Here is a 16144-nt window from a genome sequence, read left to right as displayed (position 1 = left end):
ATCATGGTCAGGCACACATAGGGAGAGACACAATGATCAGGTGTTTCAAACAGTTCTGGTATAATCCAAAATGTAGGCAAGTTGCTGAACTGGTTTGCTATAGGTGTATTGTCTGCCAATAGATGGGACACATAGACATGGCGGTAGGTCAATTCAGCAGAATGCAAATGGATTTTATTGAGATGCCTGTATGTGCTGGTTTGAAATATGTGTTGGTGATTGTGTGCTTTTCTAGTCACTGGATTGAGGCATATCCAACTAGGAGAAATGATAGCCTTGCAGTAGCTAAGTTACTTCTGAGAGAGCTTATTCCACGTTTTGGTTTCCCGGTCTCTTTAGAATCAGATAGGGGAAGCCACTTCAATAACGAAGTGATAAAATTGCTTTTTTCAGCACCAAACATTCAGCAAAAACTACATTGTAGTTATCGCCCAGAAGCCTCAGGACTTGTAGAGCAGATGAATGGAACTTTAAAGTCACGAATGGCAAAGGTGTGTGCATCAACAAACTTAAAGTGGCCAGATGCTTTACCACTGGTGCTAATGTCAATGAAAAGCACTCCTGATAAGAAGAGGGTTGTCTCCTCATGAGATATGAATGGGGAGAGCAATGAGATTACCAGTGATACCTGCAAATGCACTTGTGAATATTACAGATGACATGGTGCTAGATATTGCAAAAGCCTGGCTGATGTGGTTCGGTCTTTTTCTCATCAGGTGGAAGCAACAATGGTGCAACAAACTCAAGATCAAGGCCACAATTTAAGAGCTGGTGATTGGATGATTATATGGAAGCATGTGAGGAAGTCTTGTCTGGAGCCACGGTGGAAGGGGTCTTACCAAATCATTCTCACAACAACGACAGCTGTGAAGTGTGCAGGTTTACAGAACTGGGTGCACACTAACCACACAAGAAAAGTGAATAACCCAACAGAACAAGAAGAGGAGCTGTTGAGGTTACCAACAGTTGACAACATTACGAGTAGAAAGCAAGAGAGTGAAGAGCCGAATAATGAGAATGATCGAGATGTACCTACTCCTATAACAGATGAGAAAGAACAAGGCCCAGAAGAGATTGAACAATCTACAGACGAAGTAGACAAGGAATTGGTTCATGAAGAAAGGGAAATATCGGTTGAGAGAAATTCTGATCAGAGGAGGGTGTCCTCAGATGAGAGTGATCAGAAACAGTTGGCTGAGAAAAGATCTGCTCAGAGGAGGGTGTCCTCAGTAGCAGGTGGTTTGACATACCAAACTGAACAAAGGACTGACCCCATTGGGAAAGGAATTGAGGGTAGTCCTGCCCAAGTGGATTATACTCTTCCTGAACCAGTTGCGGGAACATCGGAAGAAAAAGGTTCAAAATCAAGTGTAGACTCAATCTTAGAAGAAGAAGAAGACATTAAAAGGAGACAATAGGCCAGAAAGAAATTCAAAAGGTGGAAGAATTAATGTAGTACCACCAATTCAGGAGGAAAAGGAATTGAATGAAGGAGAAAATAGTAGTGGAGAAGAAGGCGAAACCAGCAAAAGACCAAAAAGTAAAAGAGTTGCAAGCAAGCGATATTCTGGTCCAGAATGGACATATATAACTACAAATGAATGGCAAGAAGAACTTTTGAGCTATTGTTTTGATAGAGACACTGACATTTTTTATTGTGGCACATGAAGATAATGAGAAAGAATCTGGGAAAAGTTGAAAATGATCCGAAAGTTGTGCTTACAAGAGACATTAATAACTGAAATAGACAAATATAATGGAACTTGACAAGCTGCTATACCGAAATTGACAAAAGAGACTGTCCTGAGTGAATTAATTATTGAAAAAAAAAAATTACGTGGGATTTTGATTTTGGATTTGTTTACTTAATTTTTTGAAATTTTTGTTTACTTCATTTTTGCATTTTTTTTGTTTTTGGAGACCATGAGAAACTTTCATAACCAAAACAGTAGAATTAGCTGTTGTAAAATTTTAGGTATTGGTTTGGGGGTAGCGAGTGTGTTAATGTGTTTATTGTTATTTGTAGGAGTGATTGTTTATGAGACGAATGGAGCCAACCATACTGCAAAGAATGATAATTCTTTGGATACGACTGGTACATCACTAACTAAAGACAAATTTAGAATAGATGTCAAATACTTACATGAAGAGAAATAGCTTTCCTCCAATGTTTTCTATCGCTTATTGCGCAAGTATGTTGAGGTGACGGACGCAAAAGATTGTTATGTGTGTACACAGATTCCGACTTCAGTTGAAGGGGGAACTACTTACTATAGTTTGCCTGTCAATTATACTATAAGCTGCAGTCTTTTACTAAGGCGCTTTTATAAGCAAGAATATATTCAGTATTTCTATTCAAATTATGACATGGTATTTTCATTTGTACCTGTCATTGGTTATTTGAATAGAATAGCCAACGATAATAACATAGTTATTATGAGAGATTTCTTTGAGCCTACTTTTGGCACTGCATTTGCACCCTGTAACAATTTAACATGTTTAATAACACCTGTAGAAAAGACATTTTTAGATAACACAGAAGATAGAAGGAGAGAAATAAAGGCAAGGATGGATAAGGGAATGATTAGTAGAAGACCTGGGATTGATTATGCTTATACTGATATTACTAAACAGGGAAAACTAACATTGGATGCTGAACACATGGGAAAACTTTGTATATATAGGCCATGGAATAAGAATGATAGAGTGTTTGTGGGATCGAGTGAGTGTAGACATGTGTTTATGTTCCGGAGTTGATGGGATTTTATGATGAATGGACAGGATCCACCAGTGCCTGGTGTTTACTATATATGTGGAAGAAATGCATATTACCGTCTTCCTAGAGGATGATATGGAACATGTTATTTGGGAATAGTCTTTCTAAAAATGTATCTACTGGAAGACTTGAGTAAATTTCCTGAGATGATGAGAATTCAACCGAGACACAAGCGAGAATCAATTTCTAGTATTGTGAGAGACATTTTTGGAGCTATAAATCCTTCAGTGGGAATAGTTCTGAATTATATAAAGATACAGAAGTTGTCTACAATAGTAAATAACATGTTGACGAGTTATTCTGAAGCTATCATTCTTCTAGATACTGAGTTGGCTGCTACAAGAGCTATGGCACTTCAGAACCGCCTTGCATTAGATATTCTCTTGGCAAAGGAGGGCGGAGTTTGTAAATTACTTGGTTTAAGTCATTGCTGTGCTTATATTCCTGATAATTCAGGAGAAGTTAGAGAGTTTGTTAAAAATGTATCAATTAACAAGGAAGATTTAAAAGAACTAACTGAAACTACAGTTTGGGAGAAAGCAGGCAAGGGAATTGCAGCTGTGAAAAATTGGTTTGGCAATGTAGGAAAATGTATTATATTAACAATAACAAAATGGGTGTTAGTAATTGAGTTTTGTTTAATTGGAATCTCGGGAATGTATAAATTGATGAAATGTTTGAAAAGAAAGAAAACCAGAAAAGAATCGGAGAAGATTTGATATACAAATGGCAAGATTTTATGGGGAAAATAAAGGGAAAAAGAAAAATAATGTGAAAGTAAATGAGACCAGATTTTGAATTATAGGGTGATAATAAATACATTTTTTATGGATTGATGTTATTACATAAATAGTCATCAGAGGAGGGATTGTGAGAGTGTGAATTTTCTTATATGTTTTATTAATAATTTCAATGTATTAACCATATAGTGAATTAACATGTGAAAACGGGTGACTTTTGAAAATGGTTGTCATATTTCATTTCTGTTCTTTGGCTGAGCAAAATTCTAACTAAAGATGTGGTTATTTTCCGTGGTTCAATGCTTACATAAAAGTGTGTTAAATGGCTTAATAGATGTGTACACAGCTACCCCTAGTGGGTTGCTTCATTATGTCTTACAAGGTCAAGTTTGATAAAGTTCTTGCATGAGTTGAATGTTCTATTGTTTGAAATTATCACTAACATGTGGTTTCTTCCTCAAGGATAGAAGTAAAAGTTACAACTTGAGAAGTTTCTTCCTAAGAAGAGAAGTTTAGATGAGATGGAACAATGGAGTCACAGACGAGACGGAAATGTTACTGTTATGAATGTGTCCTGGTTATCACTGATGTCATAGAAATTTAGGGTATCAATTAGAGCTACTCTTGGTTAAATCGTAACCACCCCAGGTACTGACCAATCATAAACTTTTTGAAGATTAGTATAACAACCTGGGTGGAATTTTTCTAGAGGAGATCCTAGACAGGGATTCTGAAATTATTCGTTCGAGTTCCTGATGGTTCAAGTCACACTAGCAGTGTGGGTTTAGCTGTTGATAGGCCTGATACTCTGAAGACTTACCTGATGGTGTCCCTTTGCTGAAGTAGACTGCATGTTGTTGTTCTATGGGTAATGTATGAAATTGCATTGTTATACATGTCTCTTTAGCTTTTCAGGTACCAGCTGCAACATTCAGTTTAAAAGATGCATATTAAGAATAATGTTTTTTTATATAATAACCCAAGTTAGTATATTTTTCTAAATTTGTGTTCTAAATTCTTTTACATGAAGTCCAACATGTTGATGCTAATTTGTGGTTAGTGAAGATATTAATTTTCAAATGCTCAAGATTCACAATGACACTCTTTGATTGTTTGTACTAATGTATACCTCACCATTATTACCAATCTTGTTGTTATTAATCAGTGTTATGATAATGGAGACTATTTGCTTGATTGTTTTGATTAAACTCAGATATATAAGACGTTCTAATCAGCCACTATTGATTCTATATGCTTATCACTTGTGTTTGAGAGTTATTTTCATGACATTAGCATTCTTAATCTAGGGAAATAAATTCATAATTCTTCTTAATAAGCTGGTGTGGTTATTGTTTGAGGTTCAGAATTGTAAATATGTTGTATACTGTTGATAATCACATTGCTCATTGATGACATCCCCTCAATCCCCTGTCGCTTCGATCCATTGACTATTCAGCTTAAGTAACAGCTAGGATTTTGTGGTGCTGCAACACGCATGTGTGTTTGGTCGGCCCAAGACAGCCGGCCAAACACACATGCGCTATGGGGGGGATTGCTCAGCACTCCCCCTCACACTTGTCACCCCGTGGCCCTGCTCCTTTACTAGGAGACGATAATAAACGCTGTTTATTATTGTTTCCTTAAAAAGGTTTTGCAGCTGCCGCTGCTGGCATGGGGCAACGCTCTACCGCCCCCATGGAGGAGCCGCCCCTGCCTGTGTGTGCAGTTTCACTGCCACCTCGACTTGGCATTTAAAATTGATTGCCAAGCCTTGAACTCCCCTTTTGCTACATATAAGTCATCCCTAAGGTAGGCCCTAGGTACCCTGTAGGGCGGTGTGCTATGTAGGTAAAGGGCAGGACATGTACTTATGTGTTTTATATGTCCTGGTAGTAAAAAAAACTCATAAATTCATTTTCCACTACTGTGAGGTCTGCCCCTTTCATAGACTAGCATTAGGACTGTCCTCAAATACTTTTGAGTGGAATATTCTGATCTGGAAGGCGTAACCAGGTCACAATTAGTATGGCCAGAATGGTAACAGAAAAGCCTGCTTATTAGTGAGGTTGGATTTAATACTACTATTTTAGAAATGCCACTTTTAGAAAGTGGGCATTTCTCTACACTTAATACCATATGTGCCTGACAGCCTGTCTCCAGTCTACGTCTGGTCTGTGCAGGTTGACAGCTCCCTTGCACATTTCACCCAGACAACCAAAAACACAGAACACTCAGTCACATCTGCCTTCAACTGCATACTGAATGGGTCTTCCTGGGCTAGAAGGGTGGAGGGCCTCACACTTTCATTTCAAAAGGCCAGTGGCCTGGCCTTACACAAAGGACTGATAACCCCCCACAGGGACCCTGGCAGAGAGGACTGGGCTGAAAGGGGATACTTATTTTATTGAGATAAATATCTATTTTTCTAAACCTGTGTGGTGTCTTTTTGTGGTGTTTTCACTGTGTTACTGTACGATTTATCACAAATACTTTACACATTGCCTTCTAAGATAAGCCTGACTGCTCAGTGCCAAGCAACCAGGGTGGGCACAGGATAATTTGGACTGTGTTGTGACTTACCCTGACTAGGACTGTGGTCCCTACTTGGACAAGGGTGTATACCTTTGCCAACTAGAGATCCCATTTCTAACACAACATTTGCATGGAAAATGTAGCTGGAGATATTTTGAAGTATTCTACTTTGAAGAATTTGATATAATCATGCAGAATCATACTTCTTTCGAGTTATAATTTCATCAGATAATAACAGCTGTTTGGCTTATCTGTAAGTAGTTATATTGTTCAAGATCATATATGGGTTGGATTTATGTAAAATTTTATGTCTTTTAGAAAGTTAGTCATTTGTTTGTTGAGAGGGGGAAGATGTTTAGTGGTGCATTATTACATATAGTGTTACAACAGAATGTTTAAGTAGAAGTGTTCTACATTCTGTATGGAATGCCATGATTTGATTGCAGGTCAGTTGCTTTCTGGTGCTGTTAATACAGACTAGAATAAAGCAACTGTCCTTCAAGCATTGGTGTAACGTCATTTATTATGAAGGAAATCACAACAGTCTTTGCATGGGATCAAATGTTGTGCGACGGTAACAGTACAGGGTTGGAAGTTTCCATGGTTCAGGATAAGGAAACTGTGCTGAAGCATTGTTCTCCTTGATACCTAAACGATTTTGTTGTCTGGAGGTATGATTGCATGCTGTGTTTTGGGCTCTGTTTATTGTCTACACACGTTTCATCTTTGTGAAACAATCACTGTTTCTCCAGGTTATCATGAGGATCTGTTTGCATGATGTTACAACAGTTTTGTGCAGGACTTATGTTCTTGCCCATATGTTTATTTTCTGTTTTTATGTTTTGTAAAGGGGTATGTGTGAGGTACTGTTTATATCATTGCGGAAACTTACCTGATTTGTACCTGTGCTTGTCTTTTGAGTTGCAGGAATACAGCTGCATATCTTTTTAACCAGCTGTTCCGGGTTCCTTCTATTAGCTTGTTAAAGAGAGTAGGGTTTAGCTAGTGGAATAGTGTGTCAAAAGACTGTTGAGAGGTATTTGTTTACATTATTTCGTAATGCTTGTTCGATTTGCCAGTTGTTTGTGTGGTTAGGGTAATAAAGTGATGAGTGATAAACCAGACCTATTGGAATTGCAAATGTTGGTTATTTATGCAGTGTATAAAAAGATGAAACCAATAAAAATACATGGAAAAACAACCGTTGTTTTTGGACAACAACACGCAGCCTCTCAGTGGACTCGAAGATATCTGCGAAGTGTGCACGCACTCCTGTTTCCCCACCCACCTCTCACAGTGTAGGTACTCGGTCAGGACAGTGAACAGCGAAACGCAGGTGCAGAGCCTTCTTTCGCTTGGGCCGCGTCGGCCTCTGTAGTAATAGACTTTATACGCGTGCATGCTAGCGGTAAAAAAGGCGGGTCTATGCGGAAACAGGATATCCGAATTCAGCAAAGACTCTCGGCCCCAGCAGCAATCTTAGCAGATTGGAAGGAGCGTGTATATTTTATTTGTGCATCCGACCCTGGTTTGCGTGGAATGTGGGCTGCTACTTTTCAGCAATCCCAAGGTTGATCCGCTGCATCTATCCTAGCAGGCTGATTTGCTGGTTTTCGGGGAATATAACTTGTAATGTAGCCGCCGAGATCGAGCCTAATTTCCGTAGCAGCCAAGAAGCGTGAGCCGCTGCTCCTGGGAGTACACTCAGACTTTGCAAAATAGTTACCAGGGAAGTGATAGTGGCAGTGATGGAGACCATCCTTCTGGGCATCGGACTGGCCCTAGGGGCTTACGTCTTCATCTACTACAACTTCTTCAGGGGGCCACGGTGCCACAATGCGCGCAGTCTAAAAGGGAAGACAGTGGTCATCACAGGTTAGTCGACTATCTGTGTGCACTTCTGTAGGCGTCCCACGTGACTTAGAGACTGTGTTTTCAGTGTGTACGTCCATCCTGAACACAACCTTTGGAACTAACGCTTCCCTATCCCCGCTCATCCACTACGCTTGCTTAACTCCGTAATATTCTGTGGTAGTTTAGGTGATCTACCTTTTCAGTTGCAGTTACCAGAAGTACGATACATCCCACGGTATTGCAACTTGTTTTTTTAAGGGATTTGGCCCCAAATTGGTGCGGAAAGTAGTGTTTATTTTAAGTACATTTTACAGCGATCTAGGATAAATGTCTTCTTTTGACGAAATTTCTACATTTTTGACCGGGAACTTACATTGCTGCTGTCAGCACAGCCAACTTCAAAACTATTTTCATTATAACATTTGCACGTATTGCCTGCCCTCAAGGTGGAAAAGAGGGCTTTGCTAGGGGATATTTTCATTCCCCAAAGAAAGCCCACCTAGGTATTCAAAGAAAAATATTTTGAATTTATTGCATTCCCTACCCTGTTTTTTCACGTTTACTTGTAATCTCGAATCACCGTGGTAGTATCTAACAAAACTTTTCCGAACTAGTTCAAGTCAGGTTTTCAAATTGTTTTTGTCTTTTCACCTTACTTTATGTATTTTTCTTTTACATCTTGTAAAGTTGGTAGTTTTGTATCATGTAAAATTTGACATAAGTTCACATTAAGGACTATGCTGATTAGTCACAGCTAATTTGTCACTTGGATGACCCTTGGGTAGTGAAAGACCAGATGGGGGAAACTGGTGTGAAGTTGAGCACAGACAAGTCAGAGATTCCCATATTCAGAGGCTCCTAACACTTTTGGTCCCTATAGCTAGTGCCCCCATGATTAGGTATCTCCCCATTCCAAAACCTCTCCACTCTCCCATCCAACGGATTCCTTTCACTTCGATAAACAATGTAGTGATCATTGTAGGCAATAGTCTGGCCTTCAGGCCACAAGCTAATAGCATAAAATGAAAATGAAATTGGGGAAAACATGGCCTTTTCTGGACCTCTTTCCAGGCCAGTTTTATCTCTGCTGAAATATTGGAAAGCGCTGTGTTTGGGTGCGCCTAAAGGTTTGGGTTTTAGATTACAGCTGATCCATATTTTGGCAGTGTGCATTATCTAGGGCATGTATAGATACATGCATATCTGGCCATTTCTTGATGCGCTACAGTGGCTGCCCAATTGTAAAACAATTCTTTTTAAGGGCTCTTGCATTATCCATTGGGCACTTCATTACGTTCAAGCTAGCTTTCAACCCTTTGTATTAGAGCGATCTTTGCAATTGTCTACAACAGCTAGATCCTTGACCCTTTGATTTAAGAGGGAACAAAGGTGGGCTCTTCTCTGTTTAGGCCGTTAAGGAGTGTGATGCACTTTTCAGAAACTAAAGCCCAGATTTAAGAGGGCCTAGCTCCACTTTCGCGCCACCTTAGTGTCACTTTTTTGACGCTAAGGTGGCCTTTTCCCTGCTCCATATTTACAAAGTGGCGCAATGTATGCATTGCTCCACTTTGTAACGCTTTGCGCTACATTATGCGTGCACCATGCACAATGTATGTGAAGGGGTGCCGAAAAAATGGCGCAAAGAAATGTAGGAGATTTCTTTGCATCATTTTTTTCAGCACTTCAAACGCCTGCTCAGAGCAGGCATTAAAAAAGGGCACACCATTGTTTATAATGAGCCCCTATGTACTCTTCAGGGTTAGCACCAACATTTTCGCACTAACACTGAACAGTACATAGATAGTGTCAAACATTTTGACGCTATTGCTCCCTACCCTGCGCCATGGTGTGGCGTATCTGGAATACAGGTGCGCACATGGTGGTGGTAGGAGGGGTGCTACGGGGCGCAAGGTACAGCGCCACTTTCAATAAATCTGCTCCTAAGCCTGGAAACAAGTCAGCTAACATTAACAAAATATAAGTAGGAAAACACCATTTGCAACTTGCAGTTTGCCAATGACTAAAGTCTCATGTTTAATTGTACCCAGCAATACTTAATGTAAATAAAAACCCAGCATCCTGCTAGGATTTTAAATGAGATGGTTTGTTTGCTATCTGATGTGTTTGACAAGTACTTAGAAGAAGTAAAGTTTGCATTTCTGATTTCCAGTTAACCAGTAAATTGTGTATTTGATTTAAATTGTACAGTTAGTTGCAGTGAAACCTTTAAACTGAGGCAAAACATTCATTCGTCTGGCTTGGGTGTGTAAGCTAGTAATGGCGAAATGCCCTTTGTTGCTACGTTGCACCTGTAACTTCTTAGCCACAATTGGATCAAAATCAGATTTCTTAGATCAAAGAGTTATGATAATTGACCAGCGTTACCTCTCACACTCTCATAAGGGTTTCACATGTAAGCTTCAACCTTTTGAAAAATTAGGTAGCTTCAAGCATTAAGAATTATTTTAGAGCATCTAATTAGGCAAAATATTTGGACTTGTAAGGTTTACTCTCTTATCCCTCTCACTTTTGAAAGTGAACATCGTTAACCTTTGTTGGCATTTGAATACAATGTATGGTGGGTTGCGGTAACACAAGATATTCAGGACATGAATCTCTCTTTTTGTATTTTTTTTCTGGGTGCCTGCCTCTTGTTATGGAATGGGATGGAGGGGTGAGCTGAATGGTGTTTGTTGACGCTGTGTGGAGTTAGCGATTTGCATGTTGAGAGTGCACAGTAATTGTCATTTGGGCTTTATTGGAAAGGAGGACATTTCTCTTTTGTTCTCTGAGAAATTAGGTACCTGTTTGGCATCTTTTGAGAGTTCCATAAGGGGTATGTGTGCATCTGTGGTGAGTTGATTGAAGACCTTTGAAACTGCTTAATGTAAAGTGGACAAGTGTGTTAATAATTCAAAGATAAATTCCCCAGTTTAGGTGACAACTGGCATATACAGGGTTCAGAATTCAAGGGCAACTATAAAGCAAATAACTAGATCCTATGGTTATGGTAAGCCAAAAAGCCGAATGTATAGGTTTCATGACACAATTATGTTAACATCAGTATGGTATTCTCTCTATAGGTACTTCGTGTGGCCTCAAGCATGGTTGGCTCCTTTCCAGCACCTGTGGTAGGGTCACTGAAATTACTTCATGAGTTATACAGTTATGTTGTTGTTCTAAAGGATGTCCTTTCCCTTTTGCCCAATCAGAGAACTGGTGTGAGTAGAAGAAAAAAACTGTACAGTAGCTGGCTAAAGAGCTGGGCCATACACATCTCCTCTACAAAGTTATAATAATGATAGAACAGGTACTTTAGGTGGGGATGGGGTGCAAAACATTTCAGGGTGACTGTGTGGTAGTGAATTTTAGAAGTTCAATTGGTCTATTTTTACAGACTGACAGGTATAGGAAACCACACCAAGCCCTCACTATTTTGAAGATGACTGGGGCCATGGAACAAGGGTATAATTTTGTAACCTCTCGTACATTTACTTCTCACAATCATCACTATTTATAGGAGCAAGTCTCTTTCTGTTGCTGGTTATGGTGCAGGTCTCTGGGGTTATGCAAATACTTGCACCCTACAAAGAATAGAAAAAGCCTTCTTAAGAAAGCTGTTGACTGTCCTTCAAAGTTGTTCAGCACACATTTGCAATAGGAAATTGAGTTTGGCCTATCTAGAGGATATGATTCAACTGCACTGACTACTTCTAGATGTTTTTTTTTTTTTTGGAAAACTATTTTTTATTATGTTCCTGTAGAGCAAACAGGTAAAACAATGCACATATCACTGAATACAATGTGTCTACCATTCATATCAGTGTTTTTATCCCACAGCAAGATAGTGCATGGTGTCAGCATTGATCAAGTGTACATTTCTGTTATCCTCAGATATTCCATGGTGGATGATAAGATAATCAGTATTTTCTGTTGGTCAACTCAACTGAGGGGCGATCAAACACAATGTGCTTTAGTGAGCAAAATCCAATAGACAAAGCATCAGTCACATATGCATTGAAAAATAAGTAATGCATTTTCAACTGGAGGAAACAAACTCATTACACAATACAAGGCGTCAATCAGAAACATGCTAAATAAGAGGCAACAATTCACTTATGAATTTTCAGGCCATGACTCATGCAGCACACAATAAAGGGTAGGTAGGTCTTCACAGAGTGTCCTGGGTTGTAACTATGTCCTAATGAAGATCGTAGATTTTATTCATCATCTGTCACATCTTCGGTATGGAGATCACCCTCCTGGCTAAGCAATTTACGTGTTGTTTGTTGCCATTTTGGTGTTTTGTGGGTTTTCCACTCCATAAGCTTTCTCCAACTCGGAGTACCATGGATAGAGGAGGGGTTAGTATCAGTCAGAAGATGAAGGAAAGTCTCAGCCTGTTCTTGGGTGTATGCTGTGCAGCGCTTACGCCGAATTGTAAAAAGCAGATGCAATGGAAACCCGTATATGTTAATGCAGACGGTCTGTCCCCCTTTTAAATTTATTCTGCTTCGTTAGGGTATTAGCTGAGAGTCTTGATAGATCTGAATGTTGTCACCATTGTAGTTGATGGGGCTCTGTTTACGAGAAAGCTTGGAAAATCTCTTTCGTCTTGGTATAAAAATGAATTCTGGTCAGGACATCTAGAGTTAGGTTACACTTTTGTTGAAAATCTGAGTACTATGTAATTATAATGTGAGTGCGATGTAATAATATTTCCAAGCCTGCAGGAGTTGACAGGTGGGTGCGAAAGTTCAACATAAGTTAGGACCTCGGCGTTTGAAGTGGACAAGCTGAATTCTCTGATGAGCAGGTTGTTATGTCCGCTGCAGTTTTCACCATCGTCAATTTTCCGGATGAGGATTTGTTGAGTTTGCTCAGGGGCTGCCACCCTCTCAAAAATATGTCCTGTTCCTTGTTGCGCTCCACAGCTGCACCTTCAAGTTGATCTAATGGACCCTCCAAATTGCAGAAATGCTGATCAAAATCATCTATAGAGTTGTTAATGTCCTGATGAAGGGTTGACATTTCCTTACAGAATTCCAACATAAGAGTATTGAATTAATTTTTGATAACTGGGGCCTCCGGATCCACAGCAGGCAGTGAGTCAGAATCAACTTTATGGTGGGACGAGGCAGACTAGGTTTGCGCTTAGGCCATCAGTGTGCCCCTTATAATGGATGTCTTTTGTGTCTTTGTTTTAGTGGATGTTATAGTTGGTAGTAAACAAAATAAAACAAAATAAAATAAAGACCGGAACACCCAGCTTAGCTGTAAACTCTGATTTAGCTGAATAGCTAGTCATCTCCAAGGAATATGGGGCTAGCAGCTGCCATCCCATAGTTTGTAAGTTCCCAAAAAGCCAGGGGAGTGAGTGCTCTGCAGGGACTGTGCATGCCAGGAGTTAACTGTTAGATTTGGACAATTCCAGATTAATTATCCAGGTTCCATGTCATCCACAGGAAACTTAGGCGGAAGCAGCTGTTGGTGCATCAATGAACCCTGGTGCACCACTGAGCACTTGTCAATCATCCTCCATGCCCTTTGGTGAGTTGGATCCAGGGGTTCTCAGCACCCAGGGCAGTAACAGGTTGATAAGCACCTTGTCGGCTCTCCTCGGGCTTGCTTCCCCACTCCCTCTTGGACTCGCAGTGGCCTACAGAACTACCCGCAGGCCCACAGGAGCAAGGACCCATCGACCCGACTGGCCCAGGCCAAACAGGATGACTTTAGAAGCCATCCTAGAGTCATTGGATGATCATCCAACTACATTAGAAGTCATTTTCACTTTATCACACATCATCATGCTCCTGAAGTCATCAGCGAAGCTGAAAAACTTGTACCTGATGTTTTGAGGATGACATGGAAATGAGTATCTGATGACTTCACAAGGTTCAGTTGTTCCTGATGATTTCAGGATGATTGAAAATGAGTATCAAATGACTTTATAAGATGAGTTGCTCTTGATGATTTGAGAATTATTAGCTTAATACTTTAGGCACATGTCCACCAATTTGTTTTTCTTTTTGTTGGAAAAAATGTAACTGCTGTATGATTTTATAGTTGTTGGCTGCTTCCGGCACAATTAACACATTAAGGCCCTCGTTACAACCCTGGCGATCGGAGATAAAACGGCGGTAATACCTCCAACAAGTCGGCAGTAATTTCTTTTTAATTATGACGATGGCGGAAACCGCCAACACAAACAGCCACTTTAACACAACCATCGCCAAGGCGGTAGCAACAAGCACCACGGCAGTAACTGCCAACAGCCAGGCGGAAGACAAGGTTCCGCCCACTGTATTATGACACACCAATCCGCCACCCTTTCCGGGGGGGTACCAACGCCATCAAAAGCTCGGCAGAAACAGTACACAGAAGGCAAAGGACTCACCTCTGGAGACTCAAGGAAGAACCACGACGCCATGGAGCCCGAACTGCAGGTGTTCCCCATGCTGGTCTACCTCCTCCTACACCAGGAATACAATGCTGGTGACGACTACCACGGTGAGTACTGCTGCCTAGCACACAGGTGAGGGGGGAGGAAAAAGAGAGTGACACATACATGCAACACCCCCAACACCATACACACAAACAGATGCAATAACATTACACATTCAACCCCCACCCCTCAGGAATAATGCAAGGACAAAATGATTGGAAGAAAGTGAGTGTAATAATATAAAATACTAGAAATATGTCCTAAAAAATCAAAACAGTATTTACAGATATACAAATGAAGGGACACTGCCCAGTCCATAATGTCCATGGGCCAGAGGGTCATATCACATAGGCCAAGGCCCCACTTGACTCCTGCCTCAATACGGAGAGAACACTGCTGGGGCATCAGGTAAAAAATACACAGGCACGTCAGAGGGAAGGTGTAGGGGGGGCACCTCAGCCGTAAGATGGTACAACGCCACTGCTCCTGGAGGGGGCTACATGCCCTCTGCGATGTCCTGGGGAGTGCAAAGCCACAGTCTCTCAAGTGGGTGGTTTGTCCACTGCTTGGTCCTGGGGAGTGCAAGGCCACAGTCTCTCAAATTGGTGGTTTGCCCACTGCTTGGTCCTGGGGCGTGCAAAGCCACAGTCTCTCAAGTAGGTGGTTTGCCCAGTGCTTGGTCCTGGGGCGTGCAAAGCCACAGTCTCTCTAGTGGATGGCTTCTCCACTGGTTCTGGAGGGGGCTCCGTGCCCAGTGTGCTTCATCCTGGCAAGGAGGGGGTGAGTGGATGCCTTCTTCCACTGGTTCTGGAGGGGGCTCTGTGCCCAGTGTGCTTCATCCTGGCAAGGAGGGAGTGAGTGGATGCCTTCTTCTACTGGTTCTGGAGGGGGCTTTGTGCCCTGTGATGCAGCACATGGGGAGTGCAAGCTCACAGTCTCTCACCTGGGTGTCAGATCCACGGGATTTGCTCTGGGCAGGATGCATGAAACTCCAAGGAGGGCGGGCTACAGTCCATCCGCCGGCGGGGACGGCTGTACAGTGGTGGCAGTGCCGGTGCTGAGGTCGGTGCTGCCAGTGGTGGGGTGAGGCTCCAGCCTTTCCCCTGCAGCCTCGGACGGCTGCTCACTGGAGCTGCTGCTGCTGCCAGTGGTTCCGGTGGCAGTGCTGGTGGCGGTGCTGCCAGTGGTGGAGGGAGGCTCCATCCCTTCCCCTGCAGCCTCAGACAGCTGCCCATTAGGGCTGCTGCCAGGTGTGCTGGTGACGATGCTGCCAGTGGTGAAGGGAGGCTCCAGCCCTTCCCCTGCAGCCTCGGACGGCTGCCCACTGGGGCTGCTGCTGCTGCTGCTGCCAGTGGTGCTGGTGGCGGTGCTGGTGTGGGTGCTGCAAGTGGTGGGGGGAGGCTCCAGCACTTCCCCTGCAGTCGTGGACGGCTGAAGCGGCATGGTTGGTGGTGGGGGCTCAGATCCTGTCACAGCACCAGGCCTCCTGTCCTTCCTGCCTGCAGGGGCAGGCCCTTTGCCCTTGCCCTTGGCAGCTGGTGGTACCTCCTTGGCCTTGGCAGCTGTTGGTGCCTTCTTGCCCTTGGCAGCTGGTGGTTGTTCCTTGGCCTTGCCCTTGACAGCTGGTGCAGGCACACTGCCAGTGCTGATGGGTGTCTCCTTGGAGCCACTCACACCTGCAGTAGCTGCCGAAACTACACTGGCCGTGGACTGGGTGGCTGAGGTTCTGGCCTGGGTTCTGTCAACCCTGGCCCGAAGTGAAGGACGGGGGGAGGGGTAGGGAAGAGGTCAAGGGTG

At 42.2% G+C, this 16144-nt stretch overlaps 1 protein-coding gene across 1 annotated transcript in view; it reads left to right on the top strand.

The window, feature by feature from the left end:
- The first annotated feature begins 7470 nt into the window (after positions 1-7470).
- LOC138285813 (dehydrogenase/reductase SDR family member 13-like) overlaps positions 7471-16144 on the top strand; it is a 233119-nt gene continuing 224445 nt past the window's right edge. Inside the window, exon 1 of the mRNA XM_069226211.1 lies at positions 7471-7923. Within this exon, the coding sequence (XP_069082312.1) occupies positions 7797-7923 (127 nt within the window). The 5' untranslated portion in view covers positions 7471-7796. The remainder of the gene's footprint in view (positions 7924-16144) is intronic.

This window comes from Pleurodeles waltl, chromosome 3_1 (assembly GCF_031143425.1).
Source record: "Pleurodeles waltl isolate 20211129_DDA chromosome 3_1, aPleWal1.hap1.20221129, whole genome shotgun sequence".
Lineage (NCBI taxonomy): Eukaryota > Metazoa > Chordata > Amphibia > Caudata > Salamandridae > Pleurodeles > Pleurodeles waltl.
This window is presented reverse-complemented; position numbering and strand designations above follow the sequence as displayed.